Source organism: Lytechinus variegatus, chromosome 5 (genome assembly GCF_018143015.1).
Source record: "Lytechinus variegatus isolate NC3 chromosome 5, Lvar_3.0, whole genome shotgun sequence".
Taxonomy (NCBI): Eukaryota; Metazoa; Echinodermata; class Echinoidea; order Temnopleuroida; family Toxopneustidae; genus Lytechinus; species Lytechinus variegatus.
The window spans coordinates 26,128,017-26,141,250 of record NC_054744.1 but is presented as its reverse complement, the minus strand read 5'-3'; the positions used below and the strand labels follow the sequence as shown (position 1 = coordinate 26,141,250).

The following is a 13,234-nucleotide window of genomic DNA, read 5'->3' as shown; positions in this document are numbered from 1 at the left end:
TTTTTTTCCCTTTTAATTATTTGCCCTGTTAATCGATATGACTGTAAAAATGTACGTACATTCACTAAATCGGAATATCTCCTTTCTTTGTTATGTTTATAAATGCCACCCCCATTTCCATTATGGCACATAGATGTCACTTTTTGGTGAATTGTAACTGTCACTATCACTCTCTCCTCTCATTTTAATGGGGTGATGTTTTAGTTGTTGCTTCGTTAAAAGCACATCGATTTATTTTGTGACATGCATACTATTTTCAAGACAATCTCAATTATCAATTCATTACGACGTTCAAATGCCTGCACTGGTTCAACTGTCTATGATTATATGTATTGTAGTTAAGTGTGTAAGATTAAGAATAACTTATTGTCAGTATGATAAAATTCGATGTGTAAATGATTCGCCTTCAATTTTGTTTGCGTGTGCATGCATTCTTTAAGAAAAATCGTAAATCGAATTAGAAATATCACATTCGACAATTTGTTTTGATTTTAATGTTCTTATAAGACAGCATACATACTTTGATTTAGTTCACCAAGGTCACTATCAGTGTTGTTAACATGCATGTCTAAATGTATAAATTGTAAACTTTGTAAGCAAGTATGACACAGAATGACTTCAGATCTCGATGGCCCAACAATATTTTGCTCATGCCTAATGCGTTTGATAAACATGTGTCTGACCCCAATATAATGAGATGGTCAAAATTAACCAAACCATTTACTACAAAAGGACCAAAACCTTTTTTTTTATTTTACAAATTCTTTAAAAGGTGTGGGGATTCAGGTATAATTTGAGAATTAGCGCTGTTTGACAGGTGTTTTAACATGTAGGACCTTCAGGGGCGGGTACAAGAGAATGAGGGGAGGGGAGAGAAAAAGAAAAAAAAGAGAAGAAAGAAAGCAATAGTAAATCACTTCGAAATCACTCGCACTTTCCTACTCGAAAACAATTTCTAATAGGGCAAGTAATGAAAAGGCGAATCTATCCGAAATTGGGTCACCCCCCCCCCCAATAAAAACCCCTGAAAACTTGATTGATTTTCATCTTAATATCTGTATTGGTGGTACGTGACAGGAACACAACATTCTACAGGGTATTTTATATATACAAAATTGGCTCAAATGGGGGGCTGTGTGCCCCCATAGAATAGCACTTATTGCAGAAGAAAATGTCAAGCAACCTTTTTGTTGTCTTAAGGCCTGGTCACACCACCCGAGCGTTGTTGGAGCGGGCGTGGATCGGTAGGGAGAGAAGGTCGAATTTCGCTCACAAAATTGGGGGGAAAATCTAAAAAAAAAATCTAAAAAAAACAAAAACAATCGAAATCGAAAATGGTGAACGGTAGCGAGCGGTGATGATTTTCTCTCCGCTCCACGACCGCTCCAACAACGTTCGGGCGGTGTGACCAGGCCTTTAAATGCGTAATCAGATACCAGTGGCGGATCCAGCTGGGAGGGGGCACAGTCGGCCCGTACCCCCCCCCCCCCCCCGTGAGAGGCATAATAGAAATTTGTAATGTAAATATACCATTTTTACCCGAGTGTGTCCCCCTTTTGAAAGTGAGGACCTTTTATCATTTTTTTTTGACTCGTCAAATTTTCCGCGGACGAAATTACCTTCAATTTGAGGTGAAAACTTTTTTTTTTGCTTGTCCCATTTTCATCGAAAAACGTGCTCCCCTTTGGAAAATCCTGGATCTACTCCTGTCAGATGCGGTTCATGGTATTCATGACCCCTTCCCTCTCCCCTATTTCAGAGAAGCTAGGGTCTTCCGCCAACATGGCAAGCGAAAGCCATTTCTTGAAGATATGTATTCAAAACTCGGCCAATGTCACTTGCCCCAGGCCAGGTTCTTCTTCGAAATTCCAACAAGTGTTTGCTCAAATTATACAGCCAAGGCAGGGATTTTATGCCAAGTATCGATTCATATTAGCATCGGGACATTCAAGACGAGTCTTACGCGTAGGAGGGTTTACTCGAATTGATTCAAGTGACTGCCATAACAATCCAACATAAGATCCTCCACGCTTTCCTTCTTGAGTAGTGTAAGAAGGTCAGGTTTTCTACGCTCATCAAATGTGAAGGTTTGGTAGAACTGTCAAGTGTCATATCACTTTCTGTGTACAAAAAAGAGCAATTGTATTAAATGTACGAAAAAAGAGAAGTGAAAATCTCCACGTTTTATTTTTTTCGAGTGTTACTTTTTACTTATCCCTTGGAATAATGGACTTCCTTTTTCCCCTCGACGTTCGATTTCCCCTCAATAGTCGTTCTAGTTTGACTCTTGTTTTTCTTCTCTTCCGTTTCGCGGTACTTGATTTTTCTGCTTTTTTTCATTACCATAATCTTTCTTCACTCTCTCTCTTCCGGGGCCCGTTACATGAAGCTTAGCGATTGACCTTACAGTCGATTTATAAGATTGAGTGAACATAATGAACAATGTATGTAATCAATCATGAAAATCAACTCCATGATCAAGTACGAAGCATTGTGTTTCGGGGATCTGGTCCCCGTTTCATAAAGGACTTGTAACATTTGCCATTATGGCAACTACCATGGAAACCTTCATTCCGATTGGCTGCTGAGCCCTGTTGCCATGGTAGTTGCCATTATGGCAAAGTTACAACAGTTGCAAGTCCTTTATAAAACGGGGCCCAGGGGGGCGTTTCATGAAAGGACTTGTCGGACGTTTTATCTGACAAGTCCCATTTTATCCGACAGTTACCATAGGAAAAGTGCCTCTAAGCCAATCAAAATCATGGAAAGATGTCAGATCTGACAACTTGTTGGATCACAATATTGATGAAACGCTCCCCAGGACCCTGCCTTACAAAGAGCTGCGATTCATCTGGTCAGTCACAACAATGGAAATCCAACAGCCCTAACATCAGAAATGCAGGTTTGTTCAAAATATTTTGTAGATGATATGAATATTCATTCATCCACTGTTTCCTCGACAATTCAGCATGCTTCCTTTTCGTTTACAGAGGACATGATGCATGTTTCCTGCAGGAAAAATTATGGCAGTAATGGACTTCCATATAGTTGAGGCTGATTGGATCAATCACAATTCTTTGTATGGCAGGACCCAGTCTCCACTCAGACCCGTCTTAGTGTAACCTTCCCTTACATGAGCGTGGCTCATTTTTTGCCTATCACATTTCTTGTATAAATCAGCCCCCAAAACAAAAATAAAACACATGGAAACCAACTGATGGAGTTTTACATTAGTCCTTTATAATCATATATACTTTATTATTAATAACATACCCCAAAATATGAAATTTGTATCTTATCATGACCATATTTAGTTTGCTATATACATCAATATTTAACATATTTTGATTGTAATTAAAAAATCTAATTTCAAAGGGGGGGTGGTGGTTATAAACTGGAGCATATGGATAATATAATGTACAAAATTATGAAGAAAAAGCACAATTGGAAGTCAAATCGAAAATTAAAGCACAAAGTCTATACAAAGGATCAAGAATCATTTTCACTAACCTAACAGATGATTGATCCTCATGGCCTACAAATATTCATGGCAAAGTATAAGGTACATCATATAAAGCACAAGTTGCTTGTTATCCATTTTCGGAGCTAGAACACTTTTATTGTAAATACTAAATGCACCTATCCTTCCAGGTAGCAAGAAATATACATGTTAATGTTTGTGATGAGAAACATCGATGTAGGCAGTAGTGTTTCATGCAGCGGCATTTCCGTTCACACACTTAATGAAATGATAACATAAGAATGAAGATGGAATGTTTGTACAGCTCATAAAATATTCATAAACCTATACATGCATTTCAGATAGAAAACAAACAAAAATAGAATATACTCATACTTCCAAAAATAATAATGCCAATGTGCATTCATATGGCGATTTCTACATGGAAATTATCTATTTCGATATACACAATTGTTATCATTACCCTAGCTGGGTCAAGTGCAGCACTATGTGGATGAATTTCTTGGTACGGGAAATTACAACTACTCTTGACTTGTAAAGCAGAAAAAAAACCAACAATGGTCTGCTTTGGTAAAAGAGAAGGAATACATAGCCTTAACTACAATATAGGGGTGTGTTTCACCACAGGCTAGTGGTAATGGTAACTTTTACCACAGGGGGCCAAGTAGTCAGTCAAAATTAAGGTTAAATGGTAGTTACAGCAATGACAAAGTTGCCATAATTGCATTTTTTTTTAATAAATGGGCTGCAATAAATGAAGGAAATGCAGTAAAATAGAACAAGTTCAGTCCATTGAGCCCCAAAGATACAGCTAAATTGCAATGATTTCTATTGCTTTTCAGAGACGGATATCAGCAAATTGTAATCTACTTTCCATGAAATTATACATGAATACTGACATTAACATGTATACATACACTAGTATTAGCACTAATGGTTACTCTAAATATTGCCCTAAAATACTCCTAAATCTGAAAAAGAAATTTAGAATGACGAAATCTGGGTTAAACAGCACGTCCTTTACTTTAGAACTACATGTACACGCCGGTCTGTTTTCCTCATGAAAATCTTCAATTTGTTGTTGGGTTTTTTTTTCAGTTAACCACATTTTCTGGGACAGCTTTGTATGACAATTGGGCAAACAAACCCACCATGATTTTAAATACAGCAAATAATTGATGAAAAAATAACGTTATCAAACATTGAAATCAGGAAATTATATTTTTCCTCAAATATATGATGGAAAATATACTGTACCTTTAAAAGAAATATTTGGGATGCAAGGAAATCAATGTTTGTATTCAACTTTTGTATATTTTTTTTAAAAGGGTAAAAAATGTACTTTAGCAAGACAATACACACGAGTTAAAACACCAAATATTTACTTTAAAAAAACACAAAAACCCAATAGAATTTCAACCTAAATGACGAGAATGACATAAAACCATAAGAAATGTTGTTTTATTATTAATCCTTTCAAGTTTTAAACTTTTAAAGCTCATGCACTAACATATAATATTCCATGACATAACCATTCAGAATGTCTTTCCTCCTCCCTTTAGCACTATTATAAATATATATTCATAAATTTAATATCTAATCATAATCTATATACTTCACACACAATTTATACAGCAATAATGCAACATTAAAAAAAATATTCACACAGCACACTCATTTTGAATCATATACGATATGCTAAACGAAGCAAAATATATCAATAGATGAAAAACTATTAGAGATAATCAATTATCTAAACAAAGATTATTTCTCTTCATACATTCATATTTTAAAGATTGCACAATCAAAGGGAAATGACAAGAAGTATATGAAATACGATTTGGGATTTGCTGTATGAAAAGATATATCGCATGAACAGGGCACCGTTTAAATAAACTTGTCATCATTGACAAGTTGTCATTCACTAGCATTTTCAGTACAACCTTTGGTTTTGATTCATACAGAAGCATTGTTGCTAAGGCAGCACAGAACATGACTTGTCAAAGGTTATAACTCTTCATGACACGATTCCCATTTACAAAGCTACTAAAAATTGAAAGGCCTTCTGTACTTAAAGGACTAGTCCTCCCCAACAAAAAGCTGCTTTGAATAGAAAGAGAAAAATGAGACAAGCATAATGCTGAAAATTTCATCAAAATCCGATCTAAAATAAATAATGACATTTTTAAGTTTTGCTTAATTTCACAAAACACTATGCACATCCTGGTTAGTGTGCAAATGAAGGGAACGATGACATCGCTCACTATTTCTTTTGTATTGTATTACATGTATGTGATAGATGACATATTTCAATTTTCTCCTCATTGCTATGTGAAAAAAAATATTCTTCCCTGAACATGTGGAATTCCATTATTTTAACATTTTGTGGTTCAAATAAGAGGGTCCTATTTGTCAAATTCGTAAAAATCAAATATTGAATAATTCAAACAATTAAAAACAAAAGAAATAGTGAGTTAGTGACATCATCGACTCTCTCATTTGCATATCACTGAAGTGTGCATATAACTGTTTGTGGAAAAATAAGCGAAACTTAAAAATGTCATAACTTTCTAATTTTACATCCGATTTTGATGAAGTTTTCAGCATTATTCTTGTTTGATTTTTCTATATTTATTCAAATAAACTTTTTTCTACGGTGGACTTGACCTTTAAGGAGCTACATGATTGGTGACACAACATTTGCTCCGGCAACAATTACTCTGGGCCTTATTTCATCTATGATACAGTACGGTTAGTGTTGCAATAGAGTTCAATGTAAGGTTTAGGGTTAGGTTCAGGATAGGGTACAGTGTTGAATCCATGGTTGAAGTTGGTCATTCCATGTGTGGAATTTAGAACGGAGCAATTGTCGCCAGAGGAAATGTCATGGAACCACATGATCAATTACCTGTCAATAATTACAGAACTACAATACTTGAAAACTGTTCATCATATAATATCGGTCGCTATCACAGAATTCCCTTGGGGAAAGCGTTCAGATTGCAAAGAACAAACAATGTTTTAAGCAAGGTGAATGGGTTGCCTAGGAGGAAAAAATTCCTTGGATGATCGAGCGCCTGATCAAGGCAGCCGTACCAAAGGCAGGGTAATAAATACATAATCATGCTACGTATGAAGCACCGAAGGACAGTTTTCAGATTTGAAATAGCTACCCTGGGTTACATATGATATTCATATTACTACTATAATTATCATCAAAGATCCTGTCCCCCCCAAAAAAAACAAAAAAAAAACACATCTAAGTATAGCTAAAACTCATTTCTTCACTTAGTATTGATAAAAAAAGAGGGATCAAAACTTCACTAAGCCCAAGTAAATACATGAAAACAAAACTAACAGTTCATAAGAAACGGGCACAAATGGCTCTCTCTTTACACTGGTGGAAATGCATATATCTTATAAAAGACAAAATGACAAACAAAATTCAGTTAAAATCTTTCTAAAGGAATCCTGCAATTCCCATAGACATTGTGCATGGTTCACCTGGTTCCAGGGTAAGCAAACGAATCATAAAGGAGCGTTTGAATACTGTTCAAGCAACACTAGCCAACATACAATCAACATCGCCCCCCCCAAAAAAAAAAATCCCTAATCCCTTTATCACAAGACCAAAGGCCATTTGAGAACGTTTTATACCAAATAAAAGGGATTTTTCATCGCAACAAGAAAATTACATATCATTGCCTTGTTATCCACATATTGATAAAAATATCCACTTGAAATTGAAGTCTAGGTGAAGACCTCATAAATTATTCACTCAAAAAAGTTCACCAAATGTTTCTTTTCCACTTGGCATTTTTAAAGTGATTACCACAGCGATGGCGAGCAAACCTCAATTTTACATTCAATGTCTGTTTTGACGCCACCTCATCCCCTTGTGCTACTTTAGCGTAGGCTAATGTATCCCCACTAGTCCCTCTCATGCCAAATAAAACTTTAAGTTGACACACCTGATCTTCTTGGATTGCAGCAATGCAAAGCAAGGAAAGTCTGAATTGGATCAAGTAGGCATAGTATTCGGTAAAAGAATCAACCAAAAGCGGAATGCAATTGGGTTTACAGATTGAAGGCAGTTGATAAAGTGGTGACAGAAAGGGGAAGTATGTAACAATGGGGAGCTCTAAAAAACAATCAAAAACTATACCTTCCACTTGTTACAGTCTACTCACCAAATTGTGAATTTGAGATAAACATAATCTTAATGAAGTCACATATATTATTCTCTTATTTCTTATCTAAATTCTATCCAACTTTCACAATTCTGCCTTTCCTACATTTCTTCTCTCATACAAACCATTTGAATACTAAGGTTGGATTCCACTTAAAGGTATTGTTTAACTTTGTAAGCAGCCGATTTAAAAAATTATCAAACCAAGATGAAACATGTGTACAAGTGCATGTATTTGAACTAATATACCCTGAAAACAACCATTATTGAGAATGAAAAGCTAAAACTACAAGGCAAACCCGATTTTGTAAATAGGCGTCTTATAGATGCCTAAATAGTACACATAAGTGTATGGGATGAAATTAAGATGGTGTTTCCAATCACTTTATATTTCAATTTTTGAAGCACTAAATAATTATTTTTCGAACGCAATTTTTTCTGGGCTACATTTTTGTAACATATCACAGACACAGGTGACAAGTGTGACCTTGTAGCTCAGATTTTTTTAAAGTCAAACCAATGTTAACCAGTCACTTTAATGAAAAAAAAATAAAAAAAGGTACATCTTTTATCACAATTATAGGTAGATAGCTTTGTCTAAAAAGATAGGTAGTCGAGTAAAAATGCATCGATAATATCAATGGATTTATTTTCACTCAAAGTGGTGTTCGAGTCGTTTGGAATTAAATTCTCCAAATACAGTATGTATATATCCACATTTACAGTAATTTAGCAACTACAACAATGAATAACAGGAAATGTTGCTGCTTTTACTGATAGGTCACTAACGAAACCATATAAACAACAAATATGATATGTTTCATGAAAATTCAATTTCTTGTTGAAGCCATGTAGAAAAATATCAGGATTCATTGCAATAATTTCTGTTCTAATGAAACCCACGCTAGAAAGCCATACATCAAATCTAATGAGCTTTTGCTAATACTTCCATACTTTGTCATAATAAATGGACTACTCAAAAAGTTGTAGGTGTTCTATCTACGGCTATTTTTCTCATTAAGCAATAAAACATGTTTACTGCGGAGAGGAGTACATGACAAAACAGGGGCAGTGGCAAGCGGGACTAAAAGTAAAAGGAATAGGGGTATCAATCATGCTGTTCTACAACCAAGAAGTTTCTTTATTCTTTGTATCCCCCTCCTTTCTTATTCATTTATATTTATATCACTTGACATTCCAAGGGAGTAGTTAATACCCCCCACCCTGTGGCACCACCCTTGAGTAAGTCAGAATTGAACAGAAATAAAACGTGGAAATGGAAAGCTAACAAGACTGGTACAGAGAATTTCTGTATTCAAGGAACATGAACAGGGTACGGGGGGGGGGTATATTTGCATCCACAGTGTAATGTTTATTGCATTCAACAGTGATATGTCGATAGAATTTTAAATAGAAGAATCAAAACTGAATATTCAATGTAACTGTAGTATTTGTGACATATTTTTTTGGCAAAAATGGTATGCAAATCCTACCAAGAAGGGACAGTTGGCATCCCTACTGTATCACCCTCGTGATCGTCTAACATGACTTCAAAGCCCTTCTACAGATAATTGATCTTAATTATCATCCCTTTGCTTGAGACATTGATTCTCTTCCTTTATCCCAATGGTGGAACAGTATTATACCTTTGGCAGATGATGATGATGACGTGTTACCATGGCGATCCACTACACCCATCATAACGGGCCGCCCATGACGTCATCCTTTGGGTATCCGTAACCTTCCTGCTCCTCCCTCTTCTTCATCTCCTCAACCAAGTTTCGATCTATCTTTGGAATGCTATCATCGTCCAGCCCGTAGACGAACACGACATCTCCTATCTCTTCTTCCTCCTCCACTTCATCCTCCTCCTCGTCCTCATCGTTCTCGCTTGGTGTCAGCTCCTCCTTTAGGTCCGTCATCAGATGACTTCGCTTCCTCTCGCACGGCGGGGCTTTCTCCACCTCATCTCTGAGTCGGGACAGACACAAGATTGACGAACGAATATTACAATGGATTATTCCATTTATAGATCTTGTTAAATGCATGCTTCAAAATCAAACATACCCTACATGTATAATCATTTAAAATATTTCATTATTCCACTAGATAAATCTTCATAAATCATATCTATGTAAGGGTTCTTGTTTGGCACAGTGGTATGATGAATTTTCTTCTTTTTTTTTCCATCAAACCTCAAACAAATAAACTACCTTCAACCTTTAACCTATACAAAAAATGTTGAACAGTAATATTCAGTGAGTTGAAAAATCAGCTTCCAGGCAGACATGCAATGTATAAAAGTAATATTAATAACATAAAATATAACAACATGAATTTGTAAAGAGCCATATATTCTACTGCACAATAAGCATCTGAATCCAAAGCAGGGGTTCTCAAACTTTTTCTTTGAAGGGCCATATGAGACTCCAAGTAAACCTGAAAGGGCCAGGGTGAGATGGATACTTATAAAATAGCGCAATGACCCTTGCGGTCCGGGTCCTAGATGCTCTCTTGTGCAATTTGGCCCTTACTTTGGGAGCATTTAATCCAACAAATTTATAACAGTTTCATATGCAATGCAGGCAAAATTAGAAAAGATTTCAAAATACAGCGAGAGTCAATATTTATAATAACAAAATACTTAAAAGGAATCTAGATTGTACCTATACATACCTGGTATTGGGGAGATAATAATGTCTTGAAGTATCAATATTTTTTGTAGTCAAAATAGAATGAATTATATACATGTCTGTTGTAGACTCTAACAAGGATGTCAGTCTCCTAGTCATTTTTAATATGGGGAAAATGACAGTCTAATCAGCAGCAAGTTGCTTGAACCTTAAAGGGGAAGTTCACCCTGAAGAAGACTTTGTTGTAAAAATAGCAGAAAAAATAGTAAAAAATATTGGTGAAGGTTGGAGGAAAATCCGTTAAAGAGTAAGAAAGTTATTAGAGTTCAAAGTTTTGGATTTGTGACGTCATAAAGGAGCAGCTGCCCAATGTATTATGTAATATAAAACGCATGAATTTCAAATTTTACATGGTTCCTGATGACTTAATTTTGTTTCTATTCATGATCGGGTGGAAATGATTTTTCTATTGATATAAAAAAGGTACAGTAAAAAACATTTTCAATTTTCAGAGAAAATGACATTTCAATGATTTTTTACCATTCGCTATGTAGGAATGCTGCTCGCATATGACGTCACAAATCAAATAATTGAAATTCTAATAACTTTTTTAATCATTTGATGAATGTTTCTCAAACCTTCGGCAGTATTTTTCATTATTTTATCTGCTATTTTTACAATAAACTTTTTGTCAGGGTGAACTTCCCCTTTAAGGTGTAATTGCCAGACAAAGGTACTGGTGCAAATGGCTGGTCAAGCAGGGGCCGCGGAAGTGGGCGGGGGGCTTCAACCCCCTTTTTCCTCCAAAAACCATGTACAAAAAAGTAAAAATGACCATATGATTGTGATTTTTTGTGGAAAATGCACTTTGGCAACTTTTTCTAGATCCAAAATTCTTGAGAATAGCGCTGGTCATCTAATAAGAAAGCAGATCAAACAGACAGAAAACAAATTAATGTGAACGCCATTACTTTTATTACGGTTAGGGCTGCATGGATACACAGTGTAATCATATTGAGCTATACAGTGTAATCATATTGAGCTATGTTTCATATTGTGACTTAAAAGTGATTACCTAGCAGAGTCTCGCGGGCCGGATTGAGAAGCTCCGCGCGGCCCGCAGGCCGTAGTTTGAGAACCCCTGTTTTAGGGGCTGTAAAGAAAAATGATCACTTTCAAAGTGAATCACTGCAAACAGCGCTTCCATCATCTGCCTGGATGGAGGGAAGCATAAATAAGACAACTTACAAGAATTCATCTCCATCTACCAACTCCTCCTCATCATCATCATCCATAGGCTGAGCAGAAGGGTAGGTACTGGTCACCCCCGAGCTGCTTGGGTCCGTCACATTGGAGGTATGGTTGTAGAGGTGTCTGTGAGCCGTCCCCGTCGCCTCAAACCTACGGGCTAGCTTGTACAGACCTTCACAGAAGTGCTGACCCATCTCCTCAAGCATGGCTGTTGATACTTGAAGACCCTACAGAGAAAAGAACAAATACTATCATGCTGTAAAGAGAGTTAAACACTAGCATGGAGGAAGAATATACACATATTGCCTACACTATTTTGGTATTGCCGGAGTAGTAACTGAGGGCAATATTCGTACTTTCAGGGCAATACATAACGTAAACCAGCCAATATTTTTTGTCATCCAAGTAACTTATCTACAACAAGTGGAATGCCTCTTGCAGCCTCGCCTGCATAATGCTATTATACAGCAGCAGAGCTGACTTTGAAAACAACTATTGAATAATTATGCACAAAAACACCATTCCTATGAAAATAAGGTTTCATGAACTAGATCAATAACCTTTCAAAATTATGATGGCAATACAACAAATGCCCCCAACATGGCTAAATGTCATTGCCCATAAATGACCTTTAACCTACATGTAAGTAATAAGATATGAAACTAACACAGGATGTTAAGTAATACTTGATTCCTCTTATGTCCAAGTTTCATGAATTAGATTCATATACTTTCAAAGTTATGATGACATTTCAAAACTTAACCGTGCTTAAAATTTCGATGTTGATTCCCCAACATGGTCCAAGTTCTTGACCCTACATGACCTTCATCATGTGACCTGAAACTCATGCAGGGTGTTCAGTGATACTTAACTACCCTTATGTCCAAGTTTCATGAACTATGTCCATATACTTTCTAAGTTATGATGATATTTCCCAAACTCAACCTTGATAAAGATTTCAATGCGTCCGCCGTCTGAAAAGCAGCACCTATAATCTCGCTCCGATGTGCAGGCGAGACAAAAATCACGAAGGACATGTTTTAACCTTTTGAAAGGGAATTCTATTATATCATGTATATCAGCTACTCTGAGCTGGGAACTAGTCTATTCTCTTGACCTTTATCTAGTGCCCTAAATCATCATGACATATTTTGTAACACACTTGTACACTGAACTAAATCCTCTTTATATAGGAGGCCAAAGAGCCGACTGAATTATAAGGAAAATACAACAGTACATCATTTAGTTGTGTTGCAGGAACGCCCTTAGCACCATACTTTCGCGCATGCAAAAATGCCCTTAGTTGCTTGCACGAAGGCATTGCGCAAGGGCGTTTCTGCACTGATGGAGTGCGTGGAAGTGTGATGCTGCACCGACACGATTTGTTGCATGCCAAGTAAATATGATGAGGGAAAATACAAAACTATGAACATGCTTCTAAATGTCCAGTGCTAATACACCTCGTGCAGTACAGTTGAAAAAATAGCTAGCTATGATATCTGATACAATATCTCTGTTCATATCTGTCACAAGGATTAGGTGTCATGTGGTTAATTTCCCCTATCCCATACAGGTTTTCATGCCACTTTAAAATGACTTTGACATTGTGTTACAAAATTAAGAATAAAGTATCACACACAGGCCGATCAAAGAAAGTCAAAATGCTTTGAGAATGACTTG

At 36.3% G+C, this 13,234-nt stretch overlaps 1 protein-coding gene across 1 annotated transcript in view; it reads right to left on the bottom strand.

The window, feature by feature from the left end:
- Positions 1–8,188: 8,188 nt before the first annotated feature.
- Positions 8,189–13,234, bottom strand: part of LOC121415824 (cytosolic carboxypeptidase 1-like) — a 38,890-nt gene continuing 33,844 nt past the window's right edge. Inside the window, 2 exon segments of the mRNA XM_041609167.1 lie at positions 8,189–9,641; positions 11,552–11,781. Coding sequence (XP_041465101.1) covers positions 9,368–9,641; positions 11,552–11,781 — 504 coding nt within the window. The 3' untranslated portion in view covers positions 8,189–9,367.